The sequence below is a fragment of the Leopardus geoffroyi genome, chromosome A1 (genome assembly GCF_018350155.1).
Source record: "Leopardus geoffroyi isolate Oge1 chromosome A1, O.geoffroyi_Oge1_pat1.0, whole genome shotgun sequence".
Taxonomy (NCBI): domain Eukaryota; kingdom Metazoa; phylum Chordata; class Mammalia; order Carnivora; family Felidae; genus Leopardus; species Leopardus geoffroyi.
This window is the reverse complement of record NC_059326.1, coordinates 1,049,023-1,076,554: the sequence shown is the minus strand read 5'-3', so window position 1 is coordinate 1,076,554 and position 27,532 is coordinate 1,049,023. Positions and strand designations below refer to the sequence as shown.

General features: G+C 34.7%; 1 protein-coding gene across 6 annotated transcripts in view; it reads right to left on the bottom strand.

The window, feature by feature from the left end:
- Window positions 1-2,947: 2,947 nt before the first annotated feature.
- Window positions 2,948-27,532, bottom strand: part of ZMYM2 (zinc finger MYM-type containing 2) — a 103,325-nt gene continuing 78,740 nt past the window's right edge. For all 6 annotated transcript variants that reach the window (XM_045443884.1, XM_045443857.1, XM_045443864.1 and 3 more), the window contains 11 exons: window positions 25,741-25,870; window positions 24,945-25,060; window positions 23,999-24,170; window positions 22,611-22,736; window positions 21,220-21,314; window positions 19,800-19,968; window positions 19,395-19,546; window positions 6,662-6,776; window positions 5,619-5,870; window positions 5,237-5,357; window positions 2,948-3,816 (listed from right to left, as the gene is read on the bottom strand). In XM_045443884.1, the coding sequence (XP_045299840.1) occupies window positions 3,624-3,816; window positions 5,237-5,357; window positions 5,619-5,870; window positions 6,662-6,776; window positions 19,395-19,546; window positions 19,800-19,968; window positions 21,220-21,314; window positions 22,611-22,736; window positions 23,999-24,170; window positions 24,945-25,060; window positions 25,741-25,870 (1,641 nt within the window). In that variant the 3' untranslated portion in view covers window positions 2,948-3,623. The remainder of the gene's footprint in view (window positions 3,817-5,236; window positions 5,358-5,618; window positions 5,871-6,661; window positions 6,777-19,394; window positions 19,547-19,799; window positions 19,969-21,219; window positions 21,315-22,610; window positions 22,737-23,998; window positions 24,171-24,944; window positions 25,061-25,740; window positions 25,871-27,532) is intronic.

Here is a 27,532-nt window from a genome sequence, read left to right as displayed (position 1 = left end):
TTCTTTATTTACAGAATAAATCTTAGCTTCTCTTTGGTTCTTTTTCCTCCAAAGGCCTAAATTCATGACCTTGTTTAACTCAGTAATTAATTAGGACACCATCTGCCCAGATTTTAAGAACGACTTTCTCTTGTCCAGTTCACTATAAGGCAAGGAATCACAGTAACGTATTTGGGGTGTCTAACATATAGCTTCTAAGAAAAAAAAAAATAGTACAAATTGAAACATCACTTTAAATGCCTCTACTCTCAAACCCAGACCAATGCAGTTAACCTGTTCTGGACATCAACTGCTATATTTATAAGATATTGTTAGTAGTATCATTTTCAAGTATGATAAACCCAGAAACAATAAAAAGTACTTAACACTGGAAAACAGTATTAAAAATGGTCTATTCCTAAAAACATAGTAAAATGGAATAACTGAAATTCAAATAACTTCTCTAAAAATGAGAAAGGGGCTTATTAAGGGGGGAAATCCAAAAGTATTATAATTTAAAGAAATTTATTCTTTAAAAATATTTTAATGTACACTTTCATGACTATTTTGTTTGAGGGGAACAAGGACATTATCCTACAGTCAGTGGTAACTTAGAACATAAGTGACATATGTAAAACAATACATTTTGGAAATAACTGGCAAAATAAAAGTGTAAATTTTTATAGTGATTTAAGACTGCATGGTATTTAAGATTTCAGACAAAGTGAACCCACATTAGAGTAGTACAAACCAAAAATTTGCAATTTTGACTTCTCCATTACTGTAAACCTTCATGCTATGCATAAATGAGTTTATCTCATTTCCAGATTATCCCATAAGTGAGTCACCCATTCCATATTGGCCAGGACAAAGGGAAATTCCATCAGAAAAACAGTGACAAAAGTTTGAATGCACAGTACAATATGCATCTTCTTCTTTCCTGTCTCAAGATGTTTAACACACTGGTGACAACTTGTGTAATATTTTTATGCCAAAAAAAAAAAAAAAAAAAGTTGAGCTTCTTGCCTAGAAAAATCTTTTAATGTCTTATATTACCTAATACAGTTTAAAACCTAAAAACTGTGTTAACGAAGATTCAATTTGCATGGGAAATTCACTTTTCTCAATAGGAATAAAAACTTTGATTCATTTTAAATGGCAAAACCTTCAGAACAAAAAAAATATAGCATCTCCAATAGACATCTAAAGACAATAAAGTTATATTTACAGGATGCTATAAACAGAAATCACTAAGAAGCAAATAGAAACTGCTACCATTTCACTGTCCTTTTTCTCAGCAGTCAGCTATGACCACACAAACTAAGGACATCCAGGAACCAATGAAATGTATTCTAGGTGAAATAAGTTTCACAGAACAAACAATTCTTATAAAGTTTTGTTTTTCTTTTCCCCCTGAGAGTCAAGTTAATCCTTGGATTGCATTCAAGACAAAAACAAGAGCTCTAAATCCTCAATCATGTCGAGATCAAAATCATGTAGACATTTCTGTTTAGAAAAGCTAATGTACAATAAAGGAGATGTAAATAGCCAGACAAGGTGCTTAACAGCACCGCGGCAGAAATGTATGGTATTTGGGAGAATAAACATTAAGTGACATTTGGGGAAAACGTTATTGCTCTTGATGGAATATAGCACCACTGTGAAGAATAAAAGATGGCTAGGATTAACCACCTTTTAATCAACAATATGCATTTATAGGAAAAGTGCTTAAAGTACTTCTGGAAAAAGGTTAAGTGTGAGGAAATTTTTATAGTATATATTTTATATGTTACCCAGTTTTCTTAATTAAATAGACAATGAGCAATCTATTTTAGTAAAGTAATATAAGATTTGCTGTGTAATTATGAAATCAACAAATATAAAATTAAGGGACAGGTATGTTATTCAAACTTATAAAACAAATTAGGACATTATAAAGTAATTTTATGCCAAAACCATTTCTGATAATTATTGCTTTAAAATACAGTGATTATATTTGTGAATTTTTCTATATCATGATTGAGAAAATTTCTTCTGAATGCTAACATTTATCCTAAGCAAAGGAGAAATACCTAAGGGATGTGTAGATGTTGCCTAATCACTGTGGAAAACAGCCCAAATTCCGCACCCCCCCCCCACCCCCCGCAACAATTTTAAAAAACTAATGTCACCATGGTGAGTCAGGAATTAGAAACAAAACAATATGATTACATACATGCTCTATGAAGTCAGCCAAATGGTTTCTTTATAATAATTTGCAGCCAGCATTTTGCTTAGTCTTTATCAAGTAGGATTTTAAGTAAACTTCCTTATTCTAAAAGAAAAGGTCTAAACAGATAAATTGCTATGCAGAAGCACAAAGTTTTAAAATGCTTTCATCTTCTATAAGAAGTAATTTTAAAAGCCAAACAATCTAACATCAAATGTGATTTCCTTTGAGATAGACTTTATCCATCAGTTTCTTTCTTTGTTCTTCAATCATCTGAAATATCAGAATCACTACACTGGTAATCTTCATAGTAAAAATGTGATACTCTCTTATTTAAACTTGATCGACCTTCTGTAACAACTATTTTAGGAGCGGCATCTCTAAAAATAATTTTATCCAATGTATCCATCAGTCATATTTGAAGGCAATATAAAAATCCTAACAAAGTTGGTAAAGTTTTAGAGTACTACTCAGATACTGCAACATGATCTGTATCTTTAAGGGGAAAAAAGAAAAATCAAACTTCTATAAATGAATGGGATTTTGGATACTTATGGTTGGCACAGAAAACAGAATTTTGTACTTTCACTGGACATTTTTACAAAGAAAATGTCTCAATGATCATGTTTTCAACATCATTCTTCATATATATATATATATACACACACATATATACATACATATATATATATACACACACATATATATATATATATATATATATTATTGACTGGGGTGATGCAGAAAGCCACAAATGAGAAAAGGACACTAAGGTTTTAATAAGGGGAACAAAAAGTTGTTTTCACCAGTATAGATTCACATTACAGTACACCAATATCGACAGCATTCTCTCGTCTATTTTTGGTACAGAAGATGGTATCTCTCTACATAACCTTGTGAGGCTTCAGTAACTAAAACGTAAAACAAACAAACAAAACCCCCAAAAAACAAAACAAAAAACCCAGCCTATTAGTTTACAGTTTATTTTAAAAATTCGGAAAGACACTGCAAGTTCTAAACTTTTAGTAGTGCTACCCATACACAACCATCTGGTAAAGAACCCAGTAAAAGAGCCTCCTTTCAAGGAAGCTTTGCAACAGTAGAGTTGTGCAATATGGATGTTTCTTACTACAAGAAAAAAATTATACATGGCACATTCTCATTCGTATTTTGTAATGTAAAAAGTTACAAACATACCTAATCAAATAAATAATAAAAAAAGAATCTGAATGTATTTGTTAAGTATCCTAAAACCACTACATAGAATAATGGCAACTTTCACTCACAGATTATTTACATGGTAATACCCAGTGTGGGTACACTGCTACAAAACTCAAAACAGAAGGAGTAAACTTGAAATGTTTTCCATAATAAAGATCTAGCAGCATGACTATCTAATGCTGTTTTATCCCGATTGCTTCTGAAACGTTCCTTTTTAGTCTGTGTCTTCGTCCAGTTCATAATTGTCTTTATCATAAATATCTTTTACTAAAAGAACCCGTACAAGCATATTTTCCAAGGTGTTTCGGTCCAGTGAAGTAGATGTGTACCAGACAGGGCTATCTGTAGAACTAGAGCATTCTGGTTGCAAATAAAAAACATCCATTCTCTGATTAAGATTCTGTGGACTTTGGGAGAAAGGAGAAAGTCAATTTCACAGTATATATACAAAATTCCCCACAACTTTCTTTTCGTCTTCCAAGAACAATGCTGTTACTACTAACCATATTATGTGGTCAGATCATGTCATTACTTATATTAATTTTTTTTATCATTAAGATATTTTCAAAGTTAATTTCTGTGATAAAAGATTATTTTCCCACCATTTGAATTCCGTGATTTCACTGAATCCAAAACACCATCAAAAGAAATAATATTTTTAATCATTATTTTAATGTTGCCACTAAACAAGTAGAACACTATCAATTATAATTTTAAGTTGTATCAATTATAACATGCATCCCAGTTTCAGAGATAGTAAAATTTGAAAAGTGTGTCTTAAAATTGATGAAATATAGTAGCCCATAAAATAAAAATACCTAATAGCATTATACAATAGAAATTTAACTTTTAAAATACCAACAATACTGAGATAGGGATTTCCAACTAAGAGTTACCACGACTGGAAGATCTAACACTGTTGCAGCCAAACAGGGCCACCCCAAACCAGTCAAAAATATTACTATTATCTGTAGATGACATCATTAGTTCTTAAGAACTCATTTGGGGACCTATCTATAATTTATATAACTTAACATAAGGAAATGAACTCTTAGTTCATACTAAGCCTTCAAAAATTAAAGAGTACATATATATAAAGCAATGGACAAGCATAACATAGTTTATGATCCCTAAACATCTCAATGGTTTAACATTTTCTAAAATGCCTGTTGGTATTAGATTGAGGGAACAAAGTGGTGGTATAGTTGAAAAGTATAGTACTTTCAGAACACTATGTAAGACCTTCTTAAAGGAACATTTTCTCTTACATGTAAAGATTTCGTTTTCATCTCCATCTATTCTACCTTTGAACATACCTTTTCACCAGGGGGTGGGCAAACTATAGCCCATCACTTGTTTGTCTCAGGTTTTAGAACACAATAAAACTGTATACTACAAGTACTATAAAAATACTATAGGGCCATTTATTTATAATAGTATATGGCTGGTTTCTGGCTATAACAACAGAATGGATTAACTTCAATAGAGACTCTATAGCCTAAAAAGCCTAAAATATTTACTATCTGACGCTTTACAAAAAAAAGTTTGTGTCCTATGCTTTATTATTGGAATTGCTGTAATTTAAAAGATGACAATAATAGTAGTAACTTCACTAAACAACAATTTCTTAACATTTGCTTGAACCTTAAAGTATGAAGTATAAGCTAGGTATTTTACAATAATGAGACTTACAAACATTAGATGTGAGTGAGAAGTGAGAGAAAAATCTAAGAAAGATCACTGAAAAATGTCACCTCTTGGTAGTGTTAAATTCAAGGAAACTAACCTATACTACCATTTAAAAAGTTAAATATCATTAACACTTACCTTTTAGACAAGTAGCATTCAAACATTTTCACAGGACATCTAGAAGGATTGGCTGTATTTTCAATTTGTTCAAATACTGGCTCATCATCTTCATGTTTTCTTTTTCCAGTAGTAATTTTATCTTAAAAAAAAAAATTACATGAACTTCCTGAGACTAATCTTGAAGAAAGAATAGTACTATTCACTCCTTGTATCTGTTATACCAAATACGTGGCTTTTTCAAACAAAATGAACTAAGAGGTCTTAAGAAGATATAGGTTGTCTTACTTTATGAAAATGGCAGTCCTTAGAGTCTTAACAAGTGACCCAGGTGGTCTTTACTAAGGCCAAGTTTGGCCATCCCTGCCACAGACAGTACAAAAATAAAAATATGTTACACTACCTTCATTATCTGTTCCACATAAGGAAGACACTTGGTATCGAAGACATGCTTTGTTTTCCATTGTTAAAGGATTTTTTTTCCAGTGCCTAAACACAGTGCCAAAGGAAAGTCTTAAGTGTTGTTCCACTGTTTTCAGACCAAAATACTTAGTGTTAAAGTAGAACAGGGTATTCAGAAGAGCTACTGGAGAGTGTGAGCCCAGTTGTTTTATCCTCCAGAGATAATCTTCTTCGACTCGAGAAAATATTGACCCTTAAACAGAAATATTTTTTAAAAATTACAACAAATAAAATAATGATCATTTAACCATCTAAAAAAAAAAAATAAAGTTAATTCAAGAACAAACCTATTTCAATCCTCCATTCACACCAGGTCAAAACACACTTTCAGAATTACCTATGCAGCTCTATGACAAAAGAAGCTAGGGAATACACAAGACTATGGTGCTAGCATCTCTGGAATAAGAGACTAGATGTTTGCTTCTGGTCTTCTATAGGACAAGCACACAACGGTCAGAAAGGAATTTAAATCTGCATGATTGCTGGGGAAAAAAAATAGGTGATTTCCATTCACAAACACATTTTCTTCACACATCTAAAACAGATTTCTTAGAGAAATTTGTATCACAATATCCACAGCAGGGCTTAAGAATACACACCCAGTTTCTTACTCCAGAGAAAGCAGGTCACATTTATTACAAAGCTCTTTATAAACACTAGTTATCAACTACATTCATTTCTAATTCAACAAAAGATGAACAGATGAGTTCATGAATAAGTACTCTGAAAAATACACTAATTTAAATTATTTCCTAACTATTTTTAACATACTTTCTGTAAAAATAAAAATCCCAGTAGCAAGTCAGCAACACTTTTATTTAAGAGAGGATTACCTCAAGAACCAGAATACTCATAGGAGACAGATACAATAGTACAGAAGTTACATTTAAAACTCTCAATCCTGAAAAATTTTACATATATATATACATATATGTGTGTGTGTGTATATACATATATATGAGAGAGACAGCAAGCGAGCATTACCATCTGGAAGTATACTTGGTTGCCAACTTCGAAGTATTTTATTCAATTCTTGCTCAAATGTCTGGTATCCTGGATCAATGAATATGTTGTCTTTTCGATTACTACCACACAAGTACTACAATAAAAAAAAAAAAGTTTCTTGAAGGAAAACCAGCTTACTATAAAGAGTGAATATATACTTATACAATATGTCTTAAGAAAGAAAGCTTATATCTAAAAAAAAAAAAAAAACAACCAAAAATCAAAAACCAAAAAACCAGGCACACTAACATAATACAACAGGAGAGATTACTGGCTTTATCTATATACCTAGAAATCATAAAGAATCAAAGTTGCCAATTACTTAGAATCCAGAATGTAAGAACTAGCAGAAATCTTCAGTCTGTCAGATAAAAACAGAATATCTGGTTCCAATGTTCATTATACAGAACATGGAGAAAACAAAATTAGATTTTCAAGTAAGAGTAATTAAATTATAAATTATTAAAGAAAAATTCTGAATTGGATGAAATGTTATTCTGCAGTGGTCTGAGGGTCTCTTCTAGCACTCAATTGTTAAGGAACGCTTTTTTACTTACTGCTCCTCTCTAACTCCTGTGAGTCACTACAAACTTGACTCTAATAACTTACTATGACAAATCTTAACAATGAGAGTTGTTAAGGAATGATTTAAAAACTAAAGTTTGCAAAGTCCATCTCCAGTGGAATCTGGAATAAAATAATGTAAAAGTTAAACGTATGGCAACAACAGCACAAAGGGGCAGGCGATGGGAAACGGACACTGTTATAAGGTTCATACGTGATACATAAAGTGGTACAATAATATCTGAGGGTAGATAATGAACTGAAGACCCATATTATAAATCCTAGGGCAACCACAACAAAACTAAGAGGCAAAAAATAAACCAACAGCAGAGACAAAATAGAATCACAGAAAAATAACTAATTCAAAAGAAAGCAGAGAAAAAAAAAACAAACCCAATAATGAACAGATAAAACAAATACAAAACAACCAATGGCAGATTCTCATCCAATGGCAGCCGTGATTATACTAAGTATAAAAGATCTAAACCAGGGTGGCAAATGAGAGCCAAAACTGGTTCAGTGCCTATTTTTGTCAATAAAGTTTCCTTGAAACACAGACACAAGTGACATCTGCATATTGCCAAAGTCTGTTTTCATACTGCAATGGCAGAGCTGAATGGGTGCATGATATATCAGTATGGCCTGCAAAGACAAATAAAACTGGTTCTTTACTATCTGGTTCTTTATATAAAGGGAAAAAAAAAGGTTTATTGGTCTAAACATACCAAGACAAAGATTGGTCAATTGGACTTTAAAAAAAAAAAAAAAAAAAAAAAAAAAAGCCAGGCCCAACAATATGCTGCTTAACAAGAAACCTACTTTTTTTAAGTTTTATTTTCTTTAAAATAATCTCTATACCCATCACGGGGTTCAAACTTACAACCCCAAGATTAAGAGTTGCATGCTCTTCCAACTTAGCCAGGTGCTCCAAGACACCTAACTTTAAATATGCAGACACAGATAAATGAAAAGTAAAAGAATGGAAAAAAAAAACACCATATAATAATCAAATATCAGACTAGCGTATCATCATCTGAACTGATCATTATAATGTTAGTCCTGCTAGTCAGAAGAGAGACAGCATAATTTCAAAATGGCAGAACAAAAATTCGTAACTGATACCTTGCGAATAGGATGACAACCCAAGTGCCTGGCAATCAATGAAGTGACAGTGTCAGATCCCTTCCCTACTGATGAGTTAGTCAGAGGGCAGAAATTCTATAAAAATATCTGGAAATTCTCAGTGTTATGACTGTAGCATTAATTGGTTAAAATACAATATCACAATTCAATCTCTTTAATGTTTTTTAATGTAAAGTTGATGCCCATTATACAAAACAACTGCAGAAGTGAAATCCTCATGTTCAGAACAGCAATTTTTCTCTTTTGTTCTTACCATTTAAAGCAGCAATCATGAGAGAAATGATCCTGAAGTAATTTTCAGCTATAAGTCAAGCAATAAGGGGGAAATAACTTTTTTTTTTAATGTTTATTCATTTTTGAGAGAGTGTGAATGGGGGAGGGGCGGGGGGGGGGGGGTGGTGGAGACAGAATCCAAAGCAGGCTCCAGGCTCTGAGCTGTCAGCACAGAGCCCGAAACGGGGCTTTCAATTCACAGAGAGATCATGACCTGAGCTAAAGTCGGACGCTTAATTGAGCCACCCAGGCGCCCCAAGGGGGAAATAATTTCTATGTACATTCAGAACCTTAACAACAAGCCAAAAACTACCATGCTTCCAACTCCACTTTACTGCAAGTAGCTCCTAAAAGATGTGCTTTTTTTGGCAATCCCTGATAAATCAAAAGATCTGCTGCTCTTATTGTTACAGAAGGAATGACGATAAGCTTTATTAGTCATTGCTGTAGTATTCAAAGCAATACTATATTATGGTATAGCTGTTATTTTCCATTAAGGCAGTCCCAATTTACAAACACCCAATCTACACAACTTATGAACACCTAATCTGCCCCATCACCAAAGCGCAGTAACTTTTGCTTTTCAGAAGCAAAGGAGAAGCCATCAACACCTTCTAGGAAGTAACCCTGGAAAAAACACGGTGATGGGTCAGGCTTGTCTAAAGAGTATCAATCTTTTTTTCTTTTTTTTTTTTAAGTTAATTTATTTTGAGAGAGAGAGAGAGAGAGAGAGAGAGAGAGAGAGAGAGAGAGAAGAAGAGGGAGAGAGAGAATCCCAAGTAGGCTCCTCACTGCCAGAGCTGAGCCTGACACATGGCTTGATCTCATGAACCATGAGATCATGACTTGAGCCGAAATCAAGAGTCAGACACTTAACCAACTGAGCCACCCAAGTGCCCCAAGAGTAGCAACCTTAATAAAAATTTTTACTAAAAAATAATTACTAAATAATTACAGAATTATTTAAATTAATAAGTATTCTCTTTCCAAAATATAAATTCCTTTATAAGGGTTCTGGTTTCTCATTGCATTTAGAATGCTTTGGAACAATATTTGAGAGAACTAGAGATCCAGAGATAATTTTGGAACCACTGCACAGAGTATCATTGAACAACAAAATATAGTGTGATCTACACATATAATTTTAAATTTTCTAAAACTTCTAAAATTTTTTTAGAAGTTACAGTTAAATATTTTATTTAACCCAATATATCTAAAACATTACTTTAAACATACAATATAAAACTTAATCAGATATTATACATTTTTATTTATTTATTATATATTTTTTTAGGTTTATTTATTTATTTTGAGACAGAGACAGTGTGAGTGGGAGAAGGGCAGAGAGAGAAGGAGACAGAGAATCCCAAATAGGCTCCGCACCATCAGCACAGAGGAGCTCAATGTGGGGCTCAAACCCATGAAACCGTGAGATCATGAACTGAGCCAAAACCAGGAGTCAGATGCTTAACTTACTGAGCCACCCAGGCGCCCCTTCTTAGAAATCTTTTTTTTTTTTTTTAATTTTTAATGTTTATTTATTTTGACAGAGACAGAGATAATGCAAGTGGGGAGGGGCAGAAAGAGAAGGAGACAGAATACGTTTTACATTTTTAAAATATAAATTCTTTGAAATCTTATGTGTATTTTACACGTAGAGCACTTATTTCGGATGAGCTAAGTTTCAAGGGCTCTGTTCTCTTTTGGATTAAAAATGCAAAGCAGCACATTGGTAACTATTTATCTACTTAAGCAGAAATTCTGACACTGGTATTTGAGAAGTAGAATATAAGTCTACTAACATAGTTGAAAATCATATGTTTTAGAAAATGTTCAGTCAGTAACATGTTTGTTTAGACATGAATTGTCACTAATATAGTATATATGTAATGACAATGTTTTTAGAAAACTAGCTAAGCAAAACCTATTATATGTAACAATATGCATAACAATTTATAAATAGTATGTTGAGAATACAAGGCACTCATCATTTAAGGGTTATTAGATATATTTAAGAGATTGTACTTATAGGTGTCTAAAATTGATGGTCTTATAAAATGCTACTTGCATAAAGCTTCATTAAAAACAATGTAAACACGGGGCGCCTGGGTGGCGCAGTCGGTTAAGCATCCGACTTCAGCCAGGTCACGATCTCACGGTCCCTGAGTTCGAGCCCCGCGTCGGGCTCTGGGCTGATGGCTCAGAGCCTGGAGCCTGTTTCCGATTCTGTGTCTCCCTCTCTCTCTGCCCCTCCCCCGTTCATGCTCTGTCTCTCTCTCTGTCCCAAAAATAAATAAACGTTGGGGGAAAAAAAAAAAAAAAAAAGGATGAGCCCAAGAGGGGACCTTTGCTTATAAAAAAAAAAAAAAAAAAAAAAAAAAACCAATGTAAACACAACCCACCATTAATTTAGCTACAAATCAGCAGCTCTGCACAATAATTTGTGTTTCAGTAATATTATTCCAACCCTCAGCTGCCTACCTCTAAGGCAAAAAAAAAAAAAAAATCAAGTGTGATCTTTAAAAAATACTTAAAACCTTTTCCTGTTTCAACCTGGATAAAAGATGTCTAAACATTTTAACAATAAATACAGGCCCTTTGCTGCATGACTGTTACCTACTTCATACCCCAGCTGCACCCAAAGCTCTCTACACTTCATATTCTACATTCCAGCCATGCCAAGCAGTTCCTGGAAAACTGTGCCCTGTATATATTTTTCTCTGTTCTTGAAATGCCATTGTTCTTCCCTCATCCCTCCTGCCTAGAATTTCTAGATTTACTTCAAAGTTCAATTTAAAGATCTTCCCCACTATTTTCTCAGATTACATCCTTATAGAACCAATTAGTCCCACCTCTGTGCCACCGACATACCATACCATGAGAACAACACTGTTTAAATATTATTTTTGTATGTGTTCCAAATCCTTGGGCAGAACATATTACAGCTTTTAAGTCAGACTGCTTACCAGATTCAAAATATATGAGCTATATAAACTCAGGTGAGCTACTTAACTTTCCTTCATCATTAAACAATGGTGAGAAGAATAGTAAGGTTGTTGAGAGGATTAAATGACATGTCAAGCAGTTAGTACAGTGCATGGAAATCAGTAAATAGTAAAAAAAAAAAAAAAAAAAAAAAAAAAAAAAAGTAATCTCTAATATCTACTCCAATGTTCAGTGTTCAGCATACAATAAACAGTTAACTAATGTCTCCTGAAGAAACCAATGAAAGAAAGTTAGCAAAACTCTGAATGCATTACACCACTTCTGTGAAAAATAAGGCAAATTCTTAAGGCCCTTCTGAATCAAAGATTAAATACATTTTAAACTGTTATACATATTTTAATAGAATTTTTAAAAGTTCTATATAATAGAACTCAAATTAACAAGCTCAAATTAATAAGTGAGTTTACTCTAGTTTTTAATATAGTAAATGGAGTTCTAACTCTTCTTGAAAAAAGCATTTTTCAAGATAAGAAATTTTGGAAAAATTTTTGGAAAATGAGAATAACTATCTAGAATAAACAAAGAATTCTCACAAATGGAAAGAGATAAACAACGCAACAAAGCAAAACTTCACAGAAAAGCTAACTCAAATGGCCAACTAAAAAGATCCTCAGCACTTTTGGGAAGCAATATCGTGATAGCATTTACAATAAAAAGGATGTTTGGGGCACCTGGGTGGCTAGCCGGTTAAGCGTCAGACTTTGGCTCAGGTCATGATCTCACGGTTTCGTGAGTTCGAGCCCTGTATCACGCTCCGCACTTAGCAGCACAGAGCCTGCTTGAGATTCTCCCCTTCTCTCTCTCTGCCCCTCCCCCGCTTGCATGTGCACGTTCTAAGTAAATAAACTTACAAAATAAAATAAAACATATGCTTTTTTATGGTCTAATAATACCCTTTCAGAAATCTAATCTCATAGAAATAAGATCTTTAAGATCTTTAAGATCGGGGCACCTGGGTGGCTCGTTGGTTAAGCATCAGACTTTGGCTCAAGTCATGATCTCACAGTTTGTGGGTTCGAGCCCCGCACTGGGCTCTGTGCTGATGGCTCAGAGCCTGGAGCCTGCTTCAGATTCTCTGTCTCCCTCTCTCTCTGCCCCTCCCCCACTCACACTATGTCTCTCGCTCTCAAAAATAAAACATAAAAAAAAATTTTTTTTTTTTTTTTTTGAAAAACATCTTTAGGATCATTATGTAATATCTGGGGAAGGAGGGGAAAGAAGGTGTACACTGTTTATCTATAATAGCAAAATTTTATGAAACAAAGGGAATGCTCATCATTGTTGAAATGATAAATTAAATGTAGTATGAAATACACACAGTTAAGTCTGTTCCAGCTGACTTAGAGGGACTGCCACAATGTGCTGAGAAACAGAAGGAAGGAAACTATAGTACAAAAGAGTTTAATATGGCTCCATGTTCTTAGCTGACAAACTATTATATCTTTTGCCGTGTTCATAAAAAAATACGAGAAGCATACACATTTAGCTAACCCTGATGAAGTGGGGAAGGTTCAGGAAAACGGTATCCACAATTCCACTGACAATGCATTTGGTGTGCAGGGCATGTGTTCACATGTGTAAGGTAAGAGTGGATGAGAGGAAAGAATGATCATGATTGTAGGAGTTCACATAATTTTCTTTTTTAACAATAACCGTTATCCTTATACAATCAGGGGAGAAAGTCAGCTATTCTGTTTGTGAGCTAGAAAAAAAATGCTGTGCACCCCTTTCACACAGTACTAATTAAACATCCATAATTACACCTAATTTCTCAATATGCAGTACAGAAGCGGCTACCTATTTACTACCTACATTCACAACACCTGGTCCTCACAACTAAAGATGTTATTCCTTCAATAAACAAATACAAAAAAAGTCCTACTTCTTCGACATTATTTTATTCCCAGATGCAAACAAAATCAATAAATGCAACAGAAAAATATGCACTCTTCCAAAAATAGCTTCTATTTCTGTACACATCCTTGAAGTAACATTAAACAGCAATGATTTCTGTAAAGTATATTTTAGATAGCTTATCTTTACACTGAGGTTTAAGATTATTTTTAAAGCTGCTTATAAATCCCATACAGCCTTTTACAAAATTAAATCAAGTCTGTGAAAATATGTCCAATGATGAGAATAGTAAAAAAAACTTCTTTCAATTATGGTATAAAAACAAAAAAAGAAAAGAAAAATTTACTATCTTAACCATTCTAGTTCATTCTAGTTCAGTAGCAAAAAAAATTTCTGAGGAAACAGTTTTAGTCAAATGTAAAGACCCTGTTTAAAAAGGGAGGAAATTCAGACATATGCTACGATATGGATTAGCTTTGAAGATATTATGCTTAGTGCAAAAAGCCAGTCACAAAAAGAGTAATATTGTATGATTTCACTTATACAAGATACCGTAAGTAGTCAAACTTATGGAGACAGAAAACAGAATGATGGCTGCCAAGGGTGGAGTGAGGAGAGAATGAGTTACTGTTTAATGGGTACAGAGTTTCAGTTATGCTATATGGGGATGGATGGTGGTCATGTTTGCACAGGATTACAAATGTACTTAATATCCCTGACTTGTACATTAAAAACAGTTAAAATGGGTAAGTTATATGTTACGTGTATTTTACCACAATAAAAAAAAATTAGAAAAAAAGACCAACTTAAAGACATGATTTATAACTCCTTCTTATGCAATCCATTTAGATCTCAAACCTCTAATAGTATTTGGAGTTCTAATATTTAAATAACCCACTCAGTAAAAAGCAATCCAGAGATTCAACTTCCTATAATAGAGTTACAGGGTAGCCAGCCAATTCTCTTTACTTAAGGAAAATGAAAACAGAGCCTGGAGCCTGTTTCCGATTCTGTGTCTCCCTCTCTCTCTGCCCCTCCCCCGTTCATGCTCTGTCTCTCTCTGTCCCAAAAATAAATAAACGTTGAAAAAAAAAAAAAAAAAAAAAATTTATGGAACGCAAGTAAACTAGTTGATAGAAGAAAATGCATACCTTTAAATGCTTTACTAGAAAAGAAAAAAGGTCGAAGATCAATGATCTTAAGTTGGAAAAAAGAAAACAAATTAAGAAAGCAAATGGAGGTCAGAGACTCCAAAAAAGAGAAAACAGAAAAACAGAGAAAAATCAATGAAACCAAAAGCTGCCTCTCTGAATAAATCAATAAAAGAAAACTGATAAACTTTTAGCTAGATCAGCAAATACAGGCAAACCAGAACCCTAGCCCCATTAGGCCCAATCCCACTAGCCATTTGTTTTTCACAATGTATAAACTAAGGGCTATGTTTTTTATCATTATAAACCATTACATTTTTAAGCTGCTATCTACCTATCAACATCAACCCATGCTAACAAATATGTGACAACTTTGATCAAGTGCACAAATTTCTTTAAAGACAAAACTGCTAAAATGAACTCAAAATAAAGAGTGAACTTAAATAACCGTATAAAAATTAAATTAATTGACTTAGTAATTTAAACTACCTCAAACCCCACAAAAATAAAAATAAAAAAAACAAAAACCAGGCCCACGTAGCTTCACTGGATTCTGTCAAACACTTAAGAAAGGAATAATACCAATTCTCACAAATTCTTTCAGAAAAGAGAAGAAAGGCGGGGGGGGGGGGGGGGGGGGGCGGTCCTGGGTGGCTAAGTTGGTTGAATATACGACTCTTGATTTCAGCTCAGGTCATGATCCCAGGGTCCTGGGATCGAGCCCCACACCAGTGTGGAACCTGCTTAAGATTGACTCTCTCTCTCTCTCTCTCTCTCTCACTCCAGCTCATGCTCTCTGGAAGGAAGGAAGGAAGGAAGGAAGGAAGGAAGGAAGGAAGGAAGGAAGGAAGGAAGGAAAAGCAAGCAAGCTTTAAAAAAAAAAAAAAAAAAAAGTAGGAGAAAGGAACACCTCCCAATTTATTTTATGAGGCCAGTGGTATCACCAAAGCCAGGGAAAGATCTCTAGAAAACTATGGACTAGTATCCTCCATGAACCTCTGCAAAGTCATTAACAGTAAATTAGCAAGTTTAATCAGCAGTATATAAAAAAGTTAATATATCATTATCAAATGCAGTATCTCTCAGAAATTCAAGGTTGATTTAATATCTGAAAATTAATTCTCTTAAGAGAATAAGAGAGAAAAACCATATGATTGTCTCCATAGATGCAGAAAAAGCAGTTGACAAAATTCAGTAACCGATTATGATAAAAACCCTCAGTAACAAAATAAAAGGTTAAGAAAAATTCTCAGCCAATTAGGGAGAGAAGTTCTCTTCCTTGGCCTGGTAACAAACAAGAAACTACAAAAAACCTATAGGCAACATCATACTTAATGGTGAAGCATCTTTCCTCAAGAATTAGAAACAAGGTGAGGGTTTCTGCTCTCATCATTTGCTTTCAATGTTGGGAGGGGGAAGGAGGCCTGACACCCCTAACCAATGTAATAAGACAAGAAAAAGAAGACATGCAGATTGGAAAGAAAGAGGCAAAACTGTCTTTACCACCTAACAAAACGAATAATGAATTGGTACATACAGAATATAAGATGAATATACAAAAATCCATTGTATTTCTATATGCAAAGTAATGTCCGAGGAAAGGAAAGAGCCAACAGAGAGTATTTGACTTCAGGGAGGTGAACTAAGTGGAACAGAGATGGGTAAGACAGAGACTGCTCATTTTGTTGTCTTTTATTACCCTGTGATTTAAAATTTTATGATTCAGGTACTAGTTTTTTAAGCTGAATTTCTAGAAGCCATTTTTAAATGAAATTTTATACAGAACCCCAAAACATACCAAAAAGTAGAGCTGCATTGAAACAACACAAATAAGAGCCTAGAACTCAATCTCTTTCCTTCCTGCTGAGTTAACTTGGCAGAACCCTAATATCCTCTTCTACACTTTTACAAATGATTGATCTGAACAACTGAACTACTTCCAAGATGATGATATAAATGTTCTTCTTTTTAAAAAAAAGATTGTTCCACCATCTTAAATACATACACACAATAAAAAGCAGCAGAAAAACTGGACAATACAGGTCTATTGTGTACTAGCTGTTGACAATTATCCAGGTTAATGAGCGCCTACAATAGGGCCAGCATGGGGTAAGACACAAAGAGTAAAACCCAAATCCTATTTGCTCTGAAGAAGAGTCTTTATCATGTAACAGGTAACTTATTTTGAAACCAGACAGTTGAGATGGTTTTGCCTGCTATTCCTACTCTTTTTTACTCCTAGGTATGAAGAAAATGGGGGGTGGGGGAACACACACAGGTCTATAAACCTTGAACCAGAACCACTGAGGCCAGATATGTTTTGGAATTCAAAACTTTTTTGGATTTTACAGAGGAAATTCAGGGCATGTACATATTTACATAATATTCCTAAAGTGATCTAGGAAAGTACCCTTTATTCCTTTAGAAACATTAACTATTCTATAGTGAATTATGTAGTTAATATTCTGTAGATGATCAAACAGAAAGTACACTAAATAGACAAAAACTTCACAACTCTTCAACTCAGGTTTTACTACCAAATGAGTGTTTCTGAAAAACTAAAGAGTAAAATCTCTAGTTTTCCAGGATTTTGAGATCTGGAATGGTGGATGACCTATTGTCACCATCTAAATATGAGGCTAAGGTACGTATAAATCTATCAAAGAAGAATAAGGAAAAGTAAAACCTACTATATATTTTTTAGGTTGCTACTGCAAAATATATGATGGCCCTTGAACACACAATAATTTACAGCCATGTGCTACCTTCCCACTACCACTTATGTAATCTTGGGCAAATTTCTACCCTGAAGAGAACACAACTTAAAATACAAATTAAGACAGTTCTAGTTTTCTGAATAATTTCAGTGACTACATCAGTTGGCAACATAACATTAAATTCTCGGGCTATAAACAAAACTCTACGTAAAAAGAGCTCCTTCTATCATTTATCACAGCTAAAAAATACATAGGATGTTAAGCTAAGATACTTTCTGACCTCTGGGCTCAAACCTGAACAATTTGTTCAGAATTACAAGCCAACACCTAAAGTTGGTATTTATGTCTATTACGGAAAGTAGACTCAATCAAGGTTCACAGATATGTGGCTTATTTAAACCCCTAAAGAATGATCTTCTTTTATAAGACGATTCCAAAAAAATAAAGAGTAATTTACCTATATAACAAATTAGAAACATCAGGAGTGTACAATTGAAACAGATCCACTATCTGCAAAGGAACACATTTTTCTGTTTACATGTATACCAGCATGGATCTATATATACATATATAGGATCACACCTCAGGATGTTAGTTCATTTATTTGCAATTTTAAGGAAGAAATGAAGCCATCCTGATTATCATATGTATGGCAACAAATATACAGCTTTGCTAACTGTAACAAAAGATAGATGCAGGAGTTTCAAGTGACTTGTCCCTAACACCATTTTTCTTTTTTTTCTTTTTTTTAATTTTTTTTTTTTTTTTTTTTTTTTAATTTTTTCAACGTTTATTTATTTTTGGGACAGAGAGAGACAGAGCATGAACGGGGGAGGGTCAGAGAGAGAGAGGGAGACACAGAATCGGAAACAGGCTCCAGGCTCTGAGCCATCAGCCCAGAGCCCGACGCGGGGCTCAAACTCACGGACCGTGAGATCGTGACCTGGCTGAAGTCGGCCGCTTAACCGACTGCGCCACCCAGGCGCCCCTCTTTTTTTTAATTTTAATGTTTATTTTTGAGAGAGAGAGAGAGAGAGAGAGAGCGAGAGAAGGAGTGGGGGAGGGGCAGAGATAGAGGGAGACAGAATCTGAAGCAGGCCCCAAGCTCCAAGCCATCAGCACAGAGCCTGATGCGGGGATCGAACCCACAAACCGTGAGATCATGACCTGAGCCGAAGTTCAACGCTTAACCAACTGAGCCACCCAGGTGCCCCTAAACATGAATTCTTTTTGGTTTTGGTACAACAGTTTTCAAGATTTTGAGGATTTTGAAGAACAGATCTCATTATGAAACACCTATATACAAAGTAACTAAGAAAATCCTTTAGAATATCCTAGTATTGGGGCGCCTGGGTGGCGCAGTCGGTTAAGCGTCCGACTTCAGCCAGGTCACGATCTCGCGGTCCGTGAGTTCGAGCCCCGCGTTGGGCTCTGGGCTGATGGCTCAGAGCCTGGAGCCTGTTTCCGATTCTGTGTCTCCCTCTCTCTCTGCCCCTCCCCCATTCATGCTCTGTCTCTCTCTGTCCCAAAAATAAATAAACGTTGAAAAAAAAAAAAAATTAAAAAAAAAAAAAAAAAAAGAATATCCTAGTATTATATATTCAAATAGAGTAAATTCTTTTTTTTTTCTTGGCAAGCCAAGAAATCATTATGTTCCATAAAGCCACCCTTAATATTCTTGAAACGTAACATTTTTCTCTTCCAAAACTACCACAACGACCTTTTTTGTTTTTCTTTTAAGGTTTATTTATTTTTGAGAGAGAGAGAGAGAGAGAGACAGAGTGCAAGCAGGGGAGAGGCATAGAGAGGGAGACACAGAATTCAAAGCAGGCTCCAGGTTCTGAGCTGTCAGCACAAACGCCAACACGGGACTCGAACCCATGAACTGCAAGAACATGACCTGAGCTGAATTCGGATGCTTAACCAACTGAGCCACCTGGCACCCCTACCACAAAAACCTTTCTTATTAACATTATATCCAAAAATAGCCATCAAATTACTAACCTCCTGTATTCCAAGGCAAAGATAATAGATGCTGTCAGGTGCATAACTCTCTCCATTTGGCCGTCGGATCTCATTCACAAAATGAGCTAACCCATAGTTAAGCTCAGCCGTGGTGTGAGAGAGCAGATCCTCTTTCAACTTTACTGATTTAGCTAAAAAGAAGTAAAACATTAGTAATTATTATTATTTATTCTTCAGATTAAGAAACTTTCTCTTTTTAAGATTAAGAAACTTTCTGAAATTGATTTAGACTTAAATATTAGAATTTAAAAGTAAAATGAAAGCTACATTTAAATGTACTTAAAATATTTTAAGCTACATTTATGTTTTTTTAAGTAAAGGTAGTTAATAACAAAAATCTTGATTTGAAATAGGGTGTAGAGGAAACAAAATCAGAACACTTACGAGATTTTAGCTCATCTAATACAAGAAGATCTTCATCAAGTTGCCTAGTTTTGACCCAGTGTTTCCATGCGTTTACACCATACGTATATTTGAAAGGAAAGCTGCATTCTGAATTGTCAGAACTATCATCATGAGACTGGTATCCTGATACAGCCTTTCTCTTGGCTCCCTAATAGTAAAATACCATTGTAAAATCTTTTTTTAAAAAAATACCTACATTATTTCGCGACTTTATGTAAGCCATCCCTCAACAAATAAAAATTAAAAGAGAAATAACATCTATTTATATGCTTAGAATTGACTGGTATTCTGAAATCTGAGAATAGCTACCTATAACATTACTTGAAATGTATCTCCAGAAATGCCATATTTCTACATAATCCACTTTGTATATCAAAATCATAATAACTCCTGCTGTGAGAGTCACTGGTAAGAAAATTAAGACATAATTAATAAATAATCTGAAAAGGGTTCTAAATCTTAAGGTAAGAGAGAAATTGAACTTTTCAATTTCAATTTCACTCAGCTCCTTTGACTTCCATGATGGCATTATTTACTATATAAAAGTTTTAAATTTTGATGTAGTATACCTAATTCACCTATTTTTTCCTTTTGTTCCTTGTACTTTTGGTATCCTGTCAAAGAACTATGCCTAACCCAAGGCAGTGAAGATTTAGGCCTGTTTTCTTTTAAGAGTTTTATATTTTAGTTCTTACATTTAGGTCTATAACCCATTTTGAGTTAATTTTTGTGTGTGGTGTCAAATAGGAGTCCAACTTCATTCTACTGCAGGTACTCACTCCTTTTTCAGTTTTTTTCTTTCTTTGTGGGAAAATTTGTGAAAGTCATCCTTTTTGTTTCTTTTGATCTTGCTTTATGTTGAAAATCAGAAATAAGTAAAGTTGTTGAAAAAGTATTTTTTTAAATCACATCTGTTAACAACAGTAAGATTTGGTCTGCCTAAACAATTAAACTGTCCAGCATGTCCTTCTATGTACTAGCTTGCGTAAAAAAGACCAGATATTACACACTGTAACTTAACCTCATAGATTAGTCTCATCAGAAATAACAGTGGAAAAAACAGATCCCTAGAAAACAGTCTCAATTCTTGGCAAAGAATGGAGTTTACTTTTTGAGCAACTATGTCAACCTTTTGTCAGGATAAAATTAAAAAGAAAAAGCAAATGGCAAAAATACTTGCTCTTCTATGAAGTTACAAATATGAGACATTTTTATTACTTGGAAAATTAATTTATTACTTTCACATTAACTCTTGAAGTCTTTTTACATCTAAGGGAAAAAAGTCTTCCCATATTCTCAGCACAACTGTGGGTCACTCACTGTATCCTTGCTCTATAACTAAAGAGGTTACCACTACAAAGAGATAGTGGCTGAATGTAAGAATACTATTCATTTATACCTTTTTTTTAGATCGAGGTCTAGGCTGTTCCTCATATTCTTCTCCAAAAACAGGTGGTAATAAAAATTCATTTTCCATATCAAGTTCCTCAGCAGCTAACAATCAAATCAGAAGAACTTTTATTTCCAAATATAACAGCACAGGCTTATGTTACATAAATACAGCCAGCAACAAAGAACTAATCGCAGAATATAAACAAACACCTATATACAGGGGGTAACCTGTGCTACAGGAGAGGGTGAATAGAGAATTGTCTTGAGTTCTGATAAGCCCTATTCAGACTCATAAAACACATGTATACTGAATAACAATATGACATTTTCATAAAAATGTATAATATCAGAAAAATATTACAACCTGAAATTCAATTCTAAGATCTAAATGGTCTCAGTACAGGGGCACCTGGGTGGGTGAGTCGGTTAAGTGTCCAAGTCTTGGTTTTGGCTCAGGTCGTGATCTCACGATTCATGGGACTGAGCCCCTATGGGGCTCTGAGCTGACAGTGTGGAGCTTACTTGGGATTCTCTCCCTTTCTCTCTGCCCCTCCCCTGCTATGTTCTCTCTCTCTCAAAATAAATAAACATTTAAAAAAACTAAAAAGTAACAAATGATCTCAGTACAAATCTGTTTCAACATACCAAATCTTTCTCAAAATAAAATGCTTTGCATTCTTTTTTTTTTTTTTTTTTTTAATGCTTATTTATTTTGAGAGAGAGAGAACTCTCCACTCTCCACTGCCAGGGAAGAAGTCCAAGTTGGACACTTAACCAACTGAGCCACCCAGGTGCCCCAAAATGCTTTACATTGTATTTGGTGTGCTTATTAGCCATCAATAGATTATTTAAATTTTTTTTAAAAACAAACAATCATTTTTTTAAAAAAGAGGTGCCTGGGTGGCTCAGATGGTTAAGCATCCAACTTCAGCTCAGGTCATGATCTCACAGTTCGTGAGTTCAAGCCCCACGTCAGGCTCTGTGCTGACAGCCCAGAGCCTGGAGCCTGCTTCGAATTCTGTGTCTCCCTCTCTTTTGGTCCCTCCCATGCTTGTGCTCTGTCTCTGTCTCAAAAATAAATAAACGTTTAAAAAAAAAGAAAGAAAAGAAACAGTCACTTCTTTAACTTTTCTCTATTTTCAAAGTAATCTTACTTTGCGAAAGATTTTTTTTTTTGGCTCTAAGAAATTTTCTATAAGTCCTATGCCTCATCTCAGAAGTTAACTGTTGAGTTTTGTTTGGTAAAAAAAAACAGACAAAACCAAATATAAACAGTAAAGGCACTAACATGAACATTAAATGGTTAATGATCATAACCACAATTATGACTCCATAACTAAATTCCATAACCAAAGTTCACATCGAAAGAATAAAACAGCATAATAGCATTTTGAGTACCTCTAGGGAAATCTATTTCGATATCCAAATCTGGTTCATATGGTACATCAGGCATACTGGACTGTGTCTCTGGGTCAGAGTTCTTCAAGAGATCTGAACCAATTATGTCTGTTTCAATAATTACACCTGTAATCAATTCACGATATAATTACAAATCAAAACACCTATATTTAGTCTATATTTAATCTGGCAAACAGTACTTATATTTAGTCTGGAAACATATATGAACAATATATAAACAAGAATAAACACATGTATTAATAGTCATAAAAGGAAAAGTTATATAGCCATCTTGAAATGTAAAATACTATACAATTGTTACATGATCATGAGTACACGGAAACTTTTAATCCTTTAAGTTTCTGACTGCCCCTCTTCAAAAGTTAATGATAGTAAAGCAATTCCAGTATGTATGTATGATATTTCTAAAAGCAATCTCTTGTCAAAAATAAACTAATGAGGGTGGATCACTGCAATTTTCAGCACTCTTTACGAACTGTGACCTAGGTTATCCATATCATTCAATTACAACAGCTTTCTAATGTTCTGATCAGTTGCTTTCAAACATTTTTGTATTGTAAGCCACAGTAAGATATGCATTTTATCCATTTTGGTGATGGCAGACAGAAAGACACACACACACACACACACACACACACACACACACACACACGAAACAAAGGTTTCACAAAACAACACCCTTTCTATGAGATTAACAGTGACATTTTTCCCATTTCACTTCCTTAAAAAACAAAACCACTGTAACCAAGTCTTTCATAAACAAGGTCACATTATGAAATAGAGAGAATTTACAGTGTTTCTATTGTACACTAGGGTAAAGTGAATTAGGCAGCTTATGGTTGAAACAGGACTCTACGTGTTACCAGAGGAGTAAGGGTAGGAATAAATATTCTAAGAGAATCATCCATGGCATACTCATCATATATACCATTTGGCAAGCACTGCCCTAACAGAAGTTGGGATAAACCCTCCTTTAGATAATGCAACTTACTAAGTACAGCCCACAAACAAATTGGGGATAACCATTACGATATAAGAGTTTGGATGATTATTAAAGCCGACTACAAGTTGTTTTTGTGTCTGAGGTAGTCCACTAAAACAGGAAAAATTCTGAGTTAATTTTAGAAGTCAAATCCTATTATAATTAAAACATGGACCATTCAAATTCCTGCTTGAAACTGGGCTTGACAGAAGAGAGCTTGTGGCTAGAGCATGGGTCTCTTCAAATACATCTTTGCTGCAATGCCTCCCCCATTCCCGTATCAAGTTGAAACTTAATGATATGCTCTGGAACATACTTTAACAATTACAACCCTCTGAAAACCAATAATACACTTATTCACAAAGTGAAATACAGAGCAGCTCACTGTTGATGTTGGCAGCTTCCGTCTTCCCCTCGTCCTCAGTCATCATATCTGTCATTGTAAGCAGCTCTGCATCAAGAGGATCTGAGGAAACTTTGCTTTTTAGCTCCTCAACTGCTGCAGGGATCTTCTCACTGTTGTCCAAGGAGGCAGGCAGAAAAACAGGAACCGGCACCTAATTAACCAAAGTATTTACTGTTAAGTTTACTCCATGTTAAAACATGATTTTCCGGGGGGACCTGGTTGGCACAGCTGGTGGAGCATGCAACTCTTGATCTCGGGGTCATGAGTTTGTGCACCATGCTGGGTGCAGAGATCACTTAAAAATAAAATCTTTTCTTAAAAAAAAAAAAAAAAAAAAAACACGATAATTTTCCAAATTAAAAATTATTCTAACACAGGATGGATAAAAGCTTTGGGGGAAAAAAACACATATCAAAACTAAGATATCAACTATAACAGAGTAAGCCCAGAATATAAGCCAGCTACTTTCTGAAATAAACATTAAAGAAAAATAAGTGAGGTACTTCTGCCCACTCCCTCCCCCCCCCCGCAGAGGACTGGGACAGCCAAGCCGTGGCATAGTGTCTTAAGTACCGCAAGTGTTTTAGGACAAAATAATGTAATTATAATATATACAAAATTCTCTTCCGTGTTTCAGTTTTAAACCTGACAACTTTACAAATGTTTTTCTCTGCAATGAACTCGAATATAAAACATCATGTGCATAAAGCAGATGCAGACACTTGCTAAACTTCACCTTTAAGGATCTACTTGATTAAACACAAATCAAACACTGACAGTCAACCAAACCTAAGTTAACTGGTGAAGCTGAAGACTCAACCCTCTGTCCTACTAGCTTCACTGAGAGAGTAATTACAACAACACTGTTCTCCCACTTAATGCCTGATAAACCTCATAATGAAAAAGAACTTAAAGTCCGACTTACAGGAACAGGAACTGTAGTAGGAACAGGAATATTCTGACTGTACATGTGCATAGGTACTGGGATATACACAGGCACAGGGATAGGCACTGGAACATATTCTGTCTTCCAATTATCATCTAAGAATACAAAATGTGTTTAAACAGCACTTATGTATCATTACTCAGTGTTAAAATAATTTGGTAACAAAGAAATATTTAAGTGCCTCTGTTCCCATTTAAAAGAAATTCTCAGTTTTCACAAAATTAGGTGATGTAAAAACAACAAAACTAAATATAGCAGCTGTATTAAAGAGAATAAAATAGAATTTAGGTCTTTTTTTTTCTTAATACAAAGAAAATATCCCTTAAAAATGTTACATAGTTCCAGATAGCCTAGATTCCCCTCATAACCCCTGCAAAAATATGTATCTAATTAAGATACATTTAAATCTCATAAAAACACATATTTGAATTATTTCATCGCATTCTGACAAGGAAATAGAATTGCTAACATTACAGGTCATTCTTAAAGAGGTGATCTCTGAGGCAACACTTTTAACTTTAGTGAATTTTAGCCCCAAGGAAATTTTTAATATAGCTTTTCACCTGTGACATAATTTTTATTCTAGACCTTTAACACAGCTTTTCATTAATGATTTTAAATATTATGCTGTATTCTCAAGGCAATATCTAAAATCGGATAAGCAAAATCAATAGGGAATGACAAAGTGACCAAGCAGACACATTCCGTAGCCTATTATTTGAGACAAGCATGAATTTCGGTGAGTGAGGTGTTAAGTCAAATTTTCCTAAGTTACCTGTCTGACAAGATTTGGTCTGCATGTGAGGTTTACAGTAAGTAGCTTTCGTCATTGTTAAAGGTTTGCAGAGAACGGCTTTGTTCTTCATCTCTTTGTTAGGTGTTGGAGAAGGGGGTGGAGCTGAACCCTACAGAGAAGCAAAGGGAAACATTTTATTTTTGCCTCTAATTTTCTTACTTCCTGGTGTTAATGAATATCTAGGTCATGTGGAGGGAACACACAAAAGTATAAGAGTATAACCAAATTATGTTATTATTACTATGTTTACCATAGTCTTAATCTGAAAGGATCAGTATGAATCTGTCCTAACTACAGACAAAGCAGTAGTAATCATTCATTCTACAGAACTTTGTGACTTTCAATGGATACCACCAGCACATTTTTAAAAAAACCATAAAAAGACAATTGCCACTTTTAAATAAAAAGGAAAAAAAAAGGTTGTTAACCCGAATTTTGCAAATAATTAGGCTTTTTAAAATTTATTTGAGAAAGAAAAAAAAAGTTCTTAGTTATTATGGCCATCTGATACATACTAGTTCCCTGTACTGGATATATAGTTTGTATATTTACATACTACATTTTAAAAGTTAAAAAAAAAAAGAACGATGAAAAGAATTACCAAAAATATTATCAAGCTTCCAACTATATATTCTTATATCCCAACAATTACAATTTCAGAAACTTATTCTAGATAATAGTCTCAGATGTTTTCACCATGTTAACTGTAGCATTATTTACAATTGAAAACGCTTCCCCCTTCCCCCACCCACATACACACACATAAAATCTAAAATAAGCTAATGATCTGTCCATAAGGGACAAAACATAAGGTGCTCTCCATACCACCTACTGATGTAGGAAAAAAGGTACAGAATATCTGAGGTACTTAAGTTCTAGACGGTCACCATGAACACTACTGAACCATTACTCCAAAAGGAAATACAAGGTTAGGTTCCTGCAAGCCTCTGGTCCCATCAATGCATAACCTTGTTTCTGCTGAAAACACCCCTGATTTCATATATATTTCTTACAAATAATTATATGTAGATTCTTTATAACACATTATGATCATAGCATTTTGCGTACTGTACTAGGATTACGGACGCACTCGGGTATGTGTGCGCGCGCACACACACACACACACACACACACACACACACACAGTACACAGATACAATACACACACACCATACAGTACTCATACTCAGTCCTGTTAACACACACTATATACTGTACACTAATGCAAATAAGGTCCTAGGAAAGAGACCAAAGATTAAACATTTAAAGGTTTATAAAAACGTTAGCGTCTTACTCTTAGTGGACCTGCAGGATGTACAATGGGGCAGTGCACTGTGTGGCTGGCGTGCCCATAAAAACCAAGGGAAAGGTTGTTGACAATTATTCTGCAGAAGAGGAAGAAGGCGATGAGGGTGACATGGTGACATCTGGCAGTTCTACCTCAAGAGTTTGGCTCTTGCAACTTGTGGACAATATCAGCAACTTTCCCTCCCAAACTGGCTCCAAAGAGTTAAGTCAGCCTTGTCTGCTTAACTTCTCACCTCAAATCTTTTACGTGTCTTGACGTAAGGGGCAAACACAGTGGTGTTAAATTTGAGGCTTTGTTCAAGCACAGAGTCACATTCTTCCGTGTGTGTCACTGACAATTTTTCCCAGGGCAGAATTCCATTCCAGTGCTTTGGCCACTGTTAGAAGAGCAATTCTTGGGAGTCTTAGGCTGCCTTGCATCACTGAATCTGCCGCCTCTTTTGGTCGTCTTGTCCAGGTCTTC